Source organism: Penicillium antarcticum (assembly GCF_028974205.1).
Source record: "Penicillium antarcticum strain IBT 31339 chromosome Unknown utg000007l_segment0_segment0, whole genome shotgun sequence".
Lineage (NCBI taxonomy): Eukaryota > Fungi > Ascomycota > Eurotiomycetes > Eurotiales > Aspergillaceae > Penicillium > Penicillium antarcticum.
In genome coordinates this window covers 681,588-693,641 of record NW_026695305.1, presented here as the reverse complement: position 1 = coordinate 693,641, position 12,054 = coordinate 681,588, and the positions used below count along the sequence as shown (strand labels likewise).

The window sequence follows — 12,054 nt, the reverse complement described above, 5'->3', positions numbered from 1 at the left end:
CGGGAGTTCCGTCGCCGGTGTGATCGGTGAGTTGAACTCGGGTGGACTCATGGTGGGAAAGAACGCGTCTAGGAATGCATTCGCTTTGTCTTCGTTTTGGGTGTACTCCTCCGTGTCCACTCGCAGTGCTGGGACGCCATCCCATGTCTCTCGGGGCTTCATGTATGTCGCGGCCTTCCACAGCTTTCCTTCACCCGCTTCGTCTAGAAATTGTTTCCAATGAGAGGATTTGGCTTTCTCGATGGTTCTTGTCCACGCTCGTCGTTTCTGCTGCATGGCGTGGAAGGCAGCTGTGGTAGTAGTGTGCTCTCTTCCCAGCTCGGCGCAGTTTGCCTGCCACCTCCTACGTAGCTGATTGACTTCGACTTGTTGGGCCTTTAGATCAGGTGTGAACCATCGCTTGGAGTACGGCGTGGGGCGTGTGTCGGGTGTGAACCGGTCGACCGCCTGGGCTGTCGCCGCTGTAAGGTTTTCTACTACCCGGTCGAGTGTTTGCCGGGTCTTGATCTGCCTCCAGGGATTCATCTGTCGGGCTACTTCCTCACCGATCCTGGTCCAGTCCGCGCGCTCATACGCCTTCCTTGCTTTGATGTTTGGCCTGCTCCGGGGTTGAAGGTTCCATTCTGAATAGGTGGCCCGGTGGTCGGATCCATAGTTTTCGTGATACAGATGGCATTTTATGAGCAAGTCCGGGCTATCTGTCACCGTCTGGTCGATGGTCGAGTTCTGCCCAGGGTTGTTGAATGCCCAGTAAGTCGCTGTCCCTCGAGGGAGACAGCTGTGGAGGTTGTGGGCTTGGAAGAAATTGATAAGGTCGCTGGCGTCTTCAATGAATCTAGGAGCGATATAGTTGTTGCCCCACATTGGATGGTGTCGGTTGAAATCACCGGAAACAATAATGCTAGTCGCGCGCTGTTCATTTTGTGTGGCGGCTGTGATAGAGTTTTGTATCGCCGTGAGGGCTGGTAATGCTGACGAGTCGTTGCCCGTGAAAAGTGGTACTGGAGGTATGTAGACCGAAAATACCAGCGTTTGGGAGTTGGCTGTCCAGATCTTAATAGCCGCTACATCTGGATGGTCGCACGGTAGTTGGCGATGTGATGAGGTAGAAATTCTTCGATTGACATAGAGCAAGCTGCGAAATCGAGAGGCGTCGGTCTGAGTCGTGGGTCGGTACAATCGCCAGGCGCTGTGGTTGACATGCGTACGGTATGTCGTTATAGATGGTTCCTGGATCAGCAGAACATCCAGCTCTAAGCTCTGCGGGTCGTTGATCAGTGCCTCCATTCTCGGTCCCGATTTCATCATGTTCAACTGTAAGATGCGGAGGTTCTTCGCTAGCATCTGGTAGGGTTAGAGGTCGATGGTGTTGGGCACTGTCGATCGCCCGTAGGGTGTTCACCGCTGCAATCCAGACACCGGGCTCTCACTCCGGGCGGGCATCGCTCCCGCTCGTGTTGTCCTGCGCAGTGTCCGCATCGAGGTGTTTCCTTGCATGACCACGCCAGGTGGCCGAACCGTTGGCACCGGAAGCACCTCTTCTTCTTGATTTCGCGTCGTTCTACATTAGTGATGAGTTGCCCGCTGACAAGGAACCCTTTCCGAAGCATGTAATCCACCCCCTCTGGGGAATCGAACCAGATTCCCAGTGAGGCGAACTTCCCTAGGGCCTTATCCTTCGCTTTCATCCAGGCTAGTTCTTCGATGTGTAGGCCGTGCACCGCTAGGTCGTTGTCTGCGGTGATTTTCTCCATCGCCCGGGCAGCCCCTGTCTCAATATCAAATTCCTCGGTGGGAGTCCGGTGTATCACGACCCCGAATCGTGGTTTCACTAGCTTCGTGTTGTTGCCCAGCTTGTGTAGCCACTCTGTGTTGGCACGGGCCGTCTCAGCTGACGCTGGGTTCTTGAACCGAATGATGTAGCCGGTTTTGGTGGTGCCAATTCCTGCTAACTGGGTATCTTGGGTCGCGGTGTCGCTCTGTAACGCGGTACGAATATGATTGTTGGCAACATCGATGGGGAGATATCGTCCGAACGCGCTTTCCTCGCTATTATCGTTGTCTCGTGGGTCCACAAAGGTTCTCTGGGTGCTGATCCTGACGCAATCTTGGTTTCTCTCGGGTCGTTGAGAGTTCACTGAGGAGGTGCTAATGCTGCCTTCCGCCGCGACGGTGGCCCAGGTCTTGGTTGCTGTCGCCGGGGGGTTGGTCTCGATTTGTGTCCGCAGCGCCTTCACCTCATCGTATAGCCTCTCGTTCTGTTCCTGGAGGACATGCTGGTTGTGCTTGATCTCCTGGAGTTCCTGTTGGGTTGCTGCGATGGTCGCGGTTTGGTGGTGGATGACATCCTTCAGTGTGCCGATCAATTTCCACACCTCCTTGGTGGTGATTCGACCGGCTGGATCCGAAGGCCCGAAGGCATCTCCACTCCTGGTTCGCTTCCGGTTCTCGACAGTGGTACTGGTTGCGAGGTATTCCCCAGTGAAACCGTTGGTGGTTTCTTGGGTGTTTGTGGGAGGGCTCTCGGGCCCTCCCGTGTGTGGGTCCGCCATCGGTCAGGGGTTAGTTCCCGCTCGGTACACAACGTCGCAGATTTGTATCAGAATGATATACTGTACAGCTCCTATGAATACAGTCGATCGTGGATTCGCCCGCCTATACAGTCATCGAGGTACAGTAGTATTCGAAATCAGCTATACCTCTGCACTCTTGTGACTTGATTCCCGGAAAATAAATCCGAGGGTCGTAAGTTCTGATTGGATAGGAAGCGAAGACGCCGCCTTTCAGACCGCTTTCTAGACTGATAGGGGTATCTTACAATACAGCATTAAGACATGACCATATGTATTTTACAGGAAAGTGCTATACGCTTGCTACCTGGTATGCCCCTCCCTCAATCCATGCACAAGGCAGATTCCACCCCCCGGTCATCATCCGGTTTTCTGCGACATTTCAGTGTTCAATATCAGGCAAAACGACATGGCTCCTAGACTCCCTACTTCGAAGCTCCATCTGATCCGTGATATGATAGAAAGCCAGTCCTTCATCACGTCTCAGATGGCCGAAGAAGCTGAATGTACCAAGCTTACGATCATTAATATTTGCAGAAACCTACGCCAATTTGGAGCCATCCATGCCCCTCAAACCCGAATCGGCCGAAAACGAACCGTTACACCGCTGATGATAAATGCTCTTTGTGACCACCTTTCTGAGAAGCCTGGTCTCTACCCCGATGAGATAGCGGTCTTCCTATAGGATGAGTTTCAAACCATGATTACAACCTCCAGCATTAAAAGAGCCCTTATAGCAACAGGTTTGTCGAAAAAGGCAGCGCGCCAGCGCGCTAAAGAGCAGAACGCGGACTTAAGAGACTACTACCTACACAATTTATTAGAGTTTCAGTCGTATCACCTGATATATATTGATGAATCTGGATATGATAAACGGGTCGGATTCAGGCGCACCGGTTAGGCACCTCTTAGCAAAGCTCCTCTACAAGTAACACAGTTCCACCGCGACCAGCGATATCAAATACTACCTACGTATACTTAAGATGGAATCCTCCTCTCGCGTGTATTCCGCGGCTCTACAGATGCTACTATATTCGAGGGCTTTATATCCTAGCTTCTACAGCATTGCGGAAGGTGGCCAGAGCCAAAATCCGTCCTCGTGATAGATAATGCATCCTTCCACCACTTAGAGCGGCTTCTATAGATATGTGAGGAGGCCGGGGTGAAATTGGTTTACCTGCCGCCTTATTCGCCGGACCTGAATCCGATTAAAGAGTTCTTTGCTAAGCTTAAAAGTTTCATCAGGCGTAATTGGAATTACTATGAAAGGGACCCTAGTCAAGGATTTGATGTTTTCTTGGAATGGTGCATCAATGTGGTTGGCGCAAAAGAAGAAAGTGCCCGAGGTCATTTTCGTCATGTAGGCTTGAAAATCGAAAATATCGGGGCTTAAACACCAGGTATGTAGTGTTCGATATGCGTCATAAGTGGAAGATAAAGAACGTCTCACAGTAACAATCAAAATCGGATTTTCCTCTGCTGTCCTGGAGTCTCTCGGCGCCCAAATTGAACGCACAAATTGGGCTATGATTTCGGCCGCTTGGCTCACAATAAAATAACGTTGACTGTTTACCATATAATAATTGCAACTTGGGAGTTTAGACTTTGAATAATGCAAGAATTCTCCACTACTTTATTTATCTATACAGCTGTTATTCTGTGAATGCAGACCAAAGGCAGAAACTGAACCAGAATAGATGAAACCTTCAGATTGGTATTGATCCTGGCCTAAAAATTGAGAAACAGGTAGCTTGATTATAGAGTCCAGTTGGTTTCTTCGGCTGCAAGCATCCCTAGATACCATATGCTCATTAGCAAAGTGAGCTGACCATGGCCTCCAGCTGTCCAGGGGATTGACAAAGAGACGGCTAGACTGCCGTTTGTATCGAGACGTTTGACTCCAATCAGCTCAGTGTTGGTAAGCACAAAGCCATGGCGCGCTTTGTGTTGGCCTATATAGAATTCACCTGTGAAAGAACCTGCTTGTATTGTTCTTGAAAGAAGAGGTTTTGCGAATGGCGGTAGTCAGAACGCCATTTCCACGAGACCTTCATATCCCCTGGGGCCCGGTTCGTGCTGACGGCGTAGGTGGCCCCGAGAGTGACGAAGGCAGTGTCTGGTCGAAAATGGTCGACGTACGCTGCCGATCCTCCACCGTCAAAAGTGATCGGCACAAGGCTTAGTTGCTGAAGCTGGGGTGCGAGCTCCTCGAACCCGGCGCGCAGTGCGCGCCTAATGCGGGGTTGAAGCAGCTCGGCAAATCGAAGATGAAAATGAGGTTCATCCCTAATGGCGGCAGGAGGGGACTTGAAGGGATCGGATGCGATCTGCTTTGAGTTCAAAATGCCGCCATACCTAGCGCAATTTGACTAAACGATTTGATGATACACAGCAATGTCTTACTCTATTTTCTTAAGCATCTTTCTTGGGTACAAGTTAGCGCTCTTCAAAAGGTGGCGCTGCTCAAGATACTTGTTTTGTGGGAGTCTCTAGTTTATCTAATCTTTCTATTTCACGGTTTTAGGGCTTCCGTCAGTAGAAGTCCTTCACGCCGAAGTTGGTAGCAAAATCATTGCTATTCATGCCTCGGAAGCAAGTGTGTAGCGACCATTTTCAACAACCTATCTCATACCCTCATGAGTCGCTTATTTGGCGATTTCAATAACGACTTTGCCGACTTGTTGTCCACTCTCGAGTCTTTCATACGCCTTGTGGAATTCTGCGAAAGGAAAAACCTGGTCGATAATGGGTTTGACTTGGTGCCGCTCCATGGCCTGAAGCATGGCTTCGAATTCGATCCGAGAACCAACAGTAGATCCAGTTACTGTGAGCGAACGAACGAGGATGTCGATTGGCGGAAGGCCGCCACCGAAACCGCTTGCGAATCCAATCAGGACGACGGTGCCAGTGATCCTGGTCGATGCTGCGGACTTCACGATGGTCTTCTCTCCGGCAATATCGAGCACCTTGTCAACACCCTTTCCATCGGTCAGAGCAAGGATCTCCTGATCCCAGTCAGGGGCGGTGCTATGATTCACAACAGCATCAGCTCCAAGCTCCTTGAGCTTAGCGGCCTTTCCATCTGAGGATGTGATCGCTAGGACACGAGCGCCGAAAATCTTCGCAAATTGCAACGCAAAGAGTGAAACGCCACCAGTTCCTTGGATCATCACGGTCTGGCCTGGCTGGAGGGGCTCAACTTTGTTAAGAGCTGTCCAGGCCGTAACAGCCGCGCAAGGAAGAGAGGCAGCCTCGACGTAGGACATATAATCAGGGATGCAGGCGAGTGCGTCTTCGTTGAAAATCACGCATTCAGCCAATAGCCCGTCCACAGTGAAACCGACGCTGCTTGAACGATATTCCGGGGTATATGGGCCGCCAATCCAGTTTGCAGCGCAACTGACCGCCACACGGTCGCCCTTTCTGATCCGTGCGACATCTTTTCCGACTGCAATAACTTCTCCGGCACCATCAGATAGAGGAATACCGTTTTCCTTAGTCGGTGCACGATATTCACCCCTCAAAAGGGCCGTATCGCGGTAGTTCAGCGAAGCAGCGTAGACCTTAATCAGGACATCACGGGGACCAGGAGTCGGCAGAGATTCGACACGAGGTTCGGCGGTAAATTTGTCGCCGGCCTGTACAATGCGAACAGTTTTGATTTGAGACATGGTTGGGTTTTTTGATTTTGATTCCAATTGAAGATTTCGAGAAATTGAGAATCTCTTCACGAATTTTACAAAGAGGAGAGTAACCAGCCTATATATGTTTTGATCTGTTGGGAGGTGCCGGATATAGTAAATGTAGCGACGCTTGTGTTAACAAGAATTTGAGTGAATTAATCATGGATTACAATAGCACCGTCGCAACTACGGGTCTTCTACTAAAGGATGAATAAAGTCTACTCGGCCCCCACCCTATAAGGATACCCCACTGGCTTCTGAATTGTTGTTGTTCCACTTCCATCGGCATCCCACCGGCATCCCACCGGCATCCCACCGGTATCCCACAGCTGACATTTGAGTACGGGCGGCGAGGGTTGATTGCAAACCATAAGTGCTTCTAGAATTTCCGACTTTCCAACAAAGGCTTTTCTATGTATGGGCCTCGAAATCCCACGACATAACTTACCAAATGTTGTTACCAATCACTCCCCTTTCTTTTCAAGCCAATAAGCTGCAGAAATATTGCAAAAAGCTTTACGGGAATACTGCCAAGAAAGATTATCAGGGTAGATTAACCGTAATAGGTATAGCGTGTTTCGGTACAGAGTTCTATGTCGAACTGAGGGGTGGTATTTTACCACTAAGAACAGGGATATTCATCAAGTACCCATTCTGTCTCTGTCTCTGTATGGTAAACGGGGTACGCTCGGCATACCAGCGTCGTAACACGCTAGGAACGACTCCTGAGATCTGTTAACGCTTCAACAGCAAGATCCAGATAGAACAACATCAATGCATCTCAATGGGACACCTCAATACTAGCACATACCAGTATCTGTCAATCCGACAGTTATGAGCCCGGTTGCCCGTTGCAATATCCATTAAGATATATCAGACCTCTCTGCTCTGTATCTTAGCGACGTGTATAATATTCCGCAGTGCCGGATACCCCTGAATAGCTCGGATACCTCTGAATCGCCCGGTTACCCCTGAACGGCACATGCGAGCGTTGCCAACGACCGATTGCGAACAGGACAATAGAGTACAATAAGGGAAAGCAGTATAAGAATGTCAGAAGGCCTCTACTCAGAAGAACTGAGGGCAGTGCCTCAGGACCAGCGACTACGGTCGGAAAGTCAATGGAGAGTCTGGATCGGCCACATACGCTCAGCAGCTATCTCTGAAGATGTGTGGGACTATCTGAATCCAGATCTTGCAGAAGAGAGCGTACGACAGGTTCCCGAGGCCGCCCGAGAGCCTCAACCTAGCAGTATTCGCGAAGATGTGGAGGATGAGTTTGAACTCACAGAGAAGGAATTTACCCAGTGGACTCGACGCATTCAAGCCTATGATAGGCGTGAGGCTCAACGGGTGCGCCTGCTGAAGGTGATGGCACGCATGAACAGCCTAATCACACGTTCTCTCGCAACCGAGTATCACTATCTCACAGTCGATGAGGTTTCGCCGTATCAGAAGCTTGTCAGGCTAGCTCGTGAATTCAAGCCAAAGCCAGAGACCCGGACCGAAGAGCTTCGAGCTGCGTGGAGGGCCATGATCAAACAACCAACGAATAACGTCAATACAGATCACTGGCTCACTCAGTGGACGAGTCTATATGAGGAAGCAAAGTGTGCAGATGTGCCTGATGTGGTATACAGTGTCAAATACGCTATTCGAGACTTCCTGCGCGCTATTCAGCCTATAGATGACGTATTCTGTACCACGTGGCAGGAGAAAATCCTCATACACGATATATCCTTCCACGACGTTATCTCCGCATACCGAACACGCCGTAAGGCTCTTGGACAGTCAGCGAAGAAGGGATCGTCGAAGGTTGCACTTGCCACGCTAGATGGTCAGCATGAGGCTAAACCTGGTCAAAATAAGTCAAAGCCAGCGGAGAAAACGTACCGTACACGGTGCCCGTGTGGTAATGGTGCCCATACGTATCAGCAGTGCTATTATCTCAACAAATCGCAGAGGCCAGAAGGCTGGAACCCGAACGAAGCTGTAGAGAAGAAGATCCCTGAATTCATCAAGAGGATGAGCCCCCAGGACCAGGAAGCCATCGCAAAGCTTACCAAGGTCGAATCAGCTCAGTTTGCAGCCTCAGAAGATCAGCAGTCGTCCGAACAGATTATCTCTATGTTTTCGCATAATCTTGCGGTACAAGCGGCACAAGAGGGTGATGAGTTTCCGCTAAAGGATAGCTGGATCGTCGATACTGGCGCGAATACTCACATCAGCAACGATCGTGACAGATTCATCTCATTCACTCCTGCTGACTACACTGTCATCACCGGAGACGCTTCTACAAGAATCCAGGGCTTTGGAACGGTCAGACTGAACCTCACAGACCCCAAGACCGGAAAGATCTCTATCGGAGAGGTCTCGGACGTACGGTATTCGCCAGGATTCCACACGAACCTACTTTCGGCGTCGAGACTGAAGAGCAAGGGATTCATCATGAATATCGAGTTACTGGCACTCGTTCGCCGCGGTCAGCCTATTGCAAAGCTAGAGGAGAAATGTGGGCTATACGTACTCGAATACCGGCCAATTCCGGCTGGATTCGCTACAATCAAGCATTCAGAAAAACCATTAATATCCTCAGCCACCGCCGAGCGTTGGCATCAACGCCTAGGTCATATGTATGATCAGCGTATCGAGAAACTTGCAGAACTCGTTGATGGAATCAAGATCATTGGTCAGCATGTCGATGATGCTGCCGGCAATCCTGAGAGATGTGAAGTCTGTCAAATGACTAGCGCAAAGCGCCAAATCTCGAGAAGAGCTCATGGAACCAAGTACGGCAGATATGGTCGAATTCACTTTGACCTTGTGCAGATAGAGACAGCATACAACGATGATAAGTGGATGACACACTTCTACCTCGAAGGGATACGCCTACATGCCGCCTCAACACACCAGAAGAAGAGTGGTTGTCAGGATGCAGTCAAGAATTTTGTCGCGTTTGCAATAACACAATTGAAGTTGCCAATTCGAGCCTTCCGCTATGACAACGAGCGCGCTGCCGGCCGCACGGTAGAAGACTTCCTCCGTGAATGTGGCTTCATCGTGGAACACAGTGTGGTGGGCACACCAGAGATGAACAGCTTCGGTGAACGATCTGGGGGGGTGATAATTGCGAGGGCACGAGCCTTACTGTTGGAAGCAGGCTTGCCGAAGGCTCTCTGGCCAGAAGCTGTTAAAGCAGCTGTATACATCATCAACAGATCGCCCACTAAGCTTCCAAACGGTCAGTGGATTATTCCGTACGCTGAGGCAACAGGAATCGATCACATGCAGCCAAAACAACGCATCAACCTCTCAAATCTGCGGTTATACGGATGCCGCGCTTACGTGCGCCGCCAAGATATTCCAAAGAGCCACAAGATGGAGCCGCGCGCGGATATCGGATATCTAGTAGGCTACACAGCCTCGAACATCTGGCGAGTGTGGTTTCCGCACAGAGGAGCCGTGCGAGAAGTCAGGGACGTAGTATTCGACGAGAATCTACGATATGACCCCAAAGAACTAGTAAAGCCACCCATTAGCGACGTAATCGAAGCTATGCCATGGGAAATCGGTGAAGATGAGCATGAGGACATCGAGCAGCTCACACAGCGTGTCAGCCAGCCAGAAACAAACGAGCCAGCTAGTGAAAGCACTCAGCAGTCACCAGAAGCTATACCGGACGTTCAACGCCAAGAAAATGCCTTTGAACCACCGAAATCACCAGGCCAACCTCAGCAGACGGTCACGCCGTCTCTAACACCCTCGGCAGAGCCACAGCTTCTGCCGGCGCCTCAGGCGCAGCAACCATCTCAAGGAGCATTTCCCGGGGATCGAGGGCCCGCACAACATGCGACAGCACGTCCAAGAGCACCAAGAGATATTGTGGGAGATGTATCGGACCAAAACATCGTCTCTGGAGCACGGAAGAGGAAACCAGTGGACCAGGCATTTACCGCCGCGCTAGAAGAGCCAGAGGACTATCATGAAGGTGTGTTAGCAGCGTTCGCAACAGGACTAAACGCTCCTCACCTTCATAACCTCGTGCACCGCGATGATCTGCCTTCAGAGCCTCAGAACTGGAAGGAAATGATCAATCATCAATATCACAAGGGATTTCTTGCTGCTGCAGGCCTTGAAATTGACACACTCACTCGTAAAAACACCTTCGAGGTAGTACAGCGTCCAACGGACCGCAGTATTCAGATCCTACCTCTCAAATGGGTCTTCACCTACAAGTTTGATAGCAATGGGTTCCTGAGCAAGCTGAAAGCGAGACTATGCGTGCGAGGAGATCTCCAGCGGATGACGGCAGAAGAAAAGTACTCAGCGACTCTCGCAGCGCGAACCGCGCGTGCTGTATTCGCCCTAGTTGCTGCATTCGATCTGGACACATATCAATATGATGCTGTCAACGCATTCCTCAATAGCCTACTAGATGAGGTTGTATACGTCTCATTACCACCAGGGTTTGAGAAAGATGGTAAGGCCAAGTGCTGGAAGCTTCTTAGAGCTCTATACGGCCTACGAAAATCTCCACGCCTATGGCAACGAGAAGCGTCTAAGATCTTCACATCTCTAGGCTTGCAGGTAGTGCAGGAAGATATTTGCCTCTTCGCAGCGGACGGCATCATGGTGTTCTTCTATGTTGACGATATCATCATTGTAAATCATTCTTCAAAGCATGCAGCAGCCAAACATCTGAGAGAAGAGCTCAACAGACACTGGGAGCTTCGAGATATGGGAGAGGCGCAGTGGTTCCTCGGGATACGCATTATCCGTGACAGACAACAGATGGCCCTATGGCTCTGTCAGGATTCATATATATCCTCGATGGCTCACCGTTACCATCTTACTGGATCTCGCAGATATGATACACCACTCCCTAGTACCCCACTCAAGCCATTTGACGGCCAGGCGACGCCTCAACAGATTCACGAGTACCAGGAGAAGGTTGGCTCAGCTCAATATGCAACGACGATCACTAGACCGGACTCAGCGAAAGCGACGGCTACACTGGCTCAATTCCTCACAAATCCCGGTCCTCAGCACCTTGATGCAATCAATAGAGTCATCTCGTACCTTGACAGCACTCGGACATCGGCGATCGCGTACAGAGCGCGTGATCGATCACAGAAAAATTGTCAGATACCGGAGGCCGTTCAGTTCTTTAGTGACGCCTCATTCGCTGATAATCCCGATCGAAAAAGCTCTGAAGGATACACATGTATGATGTTTGGAGGACCTGTCGATTGGAAAGCTAGCAAGCAGCGTACGGTGACTACCAGTACAACCGAAGCTGAGCTCCTTGCGGTTTCAGAAGCTGCCAGGACCGTGGCCATGTGGAAACGGCTATTCAAAGCAATACGCTTCGATCCTGAGCATGAGCTAAACATCAAATGCGACAATCAGCAGACTATCGGGATCCTCGAAAAAGAAACACCTCAACTGCGCACGAAGCTCCGTCATGTTGACATACACCAGCATTGCCTTGGGCAGGAGGTTCAGAGCAAGCGCATCACCGTACACTGGGTGAAAACCGCCGATATGGTAGCTGATGGTCTCACAAAGCTACTACCCCGCCAAAAGCATCTCGAATTCATGCAATCGATGGGTATGGAAGATATACGGCAACATCTGGTGGTGGGCGAGGTCTAACGCACACATCTGCAAGAGCAGAAAGGGCACTCGCTGAGGGGGTGTGTCGAACTGAGGGGTGGTATTTTACCACTAAGAACAGGGATATTCATCAAGTACCCATTCTGTCTCTGTCTCTGTATGGTAAACGGGGTACGCTCGGCATA

At 50.5% G+C, this 12,054-nt stretch overlaps 3 protein-coding genes across 3 annotated transcripts; 1 reads left to right on the top strand and 2 right to left on the bottom strand.

The window, feature by feature from the left end:
- Positions 1-4,522: 4,522 nt before the first annotated feature.
- N7508_007443 (uncharacterized protein) lies at positions 4,523-4,990 on the bottom strand (the record flags this gene model as incomplete). Its single annotated transcript, XM_058465507.1, has 2 exons — positions 4,523-4,925; positions 4,974-4,990. 2 exons carry the CDS (start codon positions 4,988-4,990, stop codon positions 4,523-4,525), a joined length of 420 nt encoding a protein of 139 aa, XP_058317909.1.
- A 225-nt stretch (positions 4,991-5,215) lies between these two features.
- N7508_007442 (zinc-dependent alcohol dehydrogenase family protein) lies at positions 5,216-6,241 on the bottom strand (the record flags this gene model as incomplete). Its single annotated transcript, XM_058465506.1, has 1 exon — positions 5,216-6,241. One exon carries the CDS (start codon positions 6,239-6,241, stop codon positions 5,216-5,218), a length of 1,026 nt encoding a protein of 341 aa, XP_058317908.1.
- A 1,062-nt stretch (positions 6,242-7,303) lies between these two features.
- N7508_007441 (uncharacterized protein) lies at positions 7,304-11,908 on the top strand (the record flags this gene model as incomplete). Its single annotated transcript, XM_058465505.1, has 1 exon — positions 7,304-11,908. The coding sequence occupies one exon, from the start codon at positions 7,304-7,306 to the stop codon at positions 11,906-11,908; it is 4,605 nt and encodes a 1,534-aa protein (XP_058317907.1).
- Between the last annotated feature and the right edge of the window lie 146 nt (positions 11,909-12,054).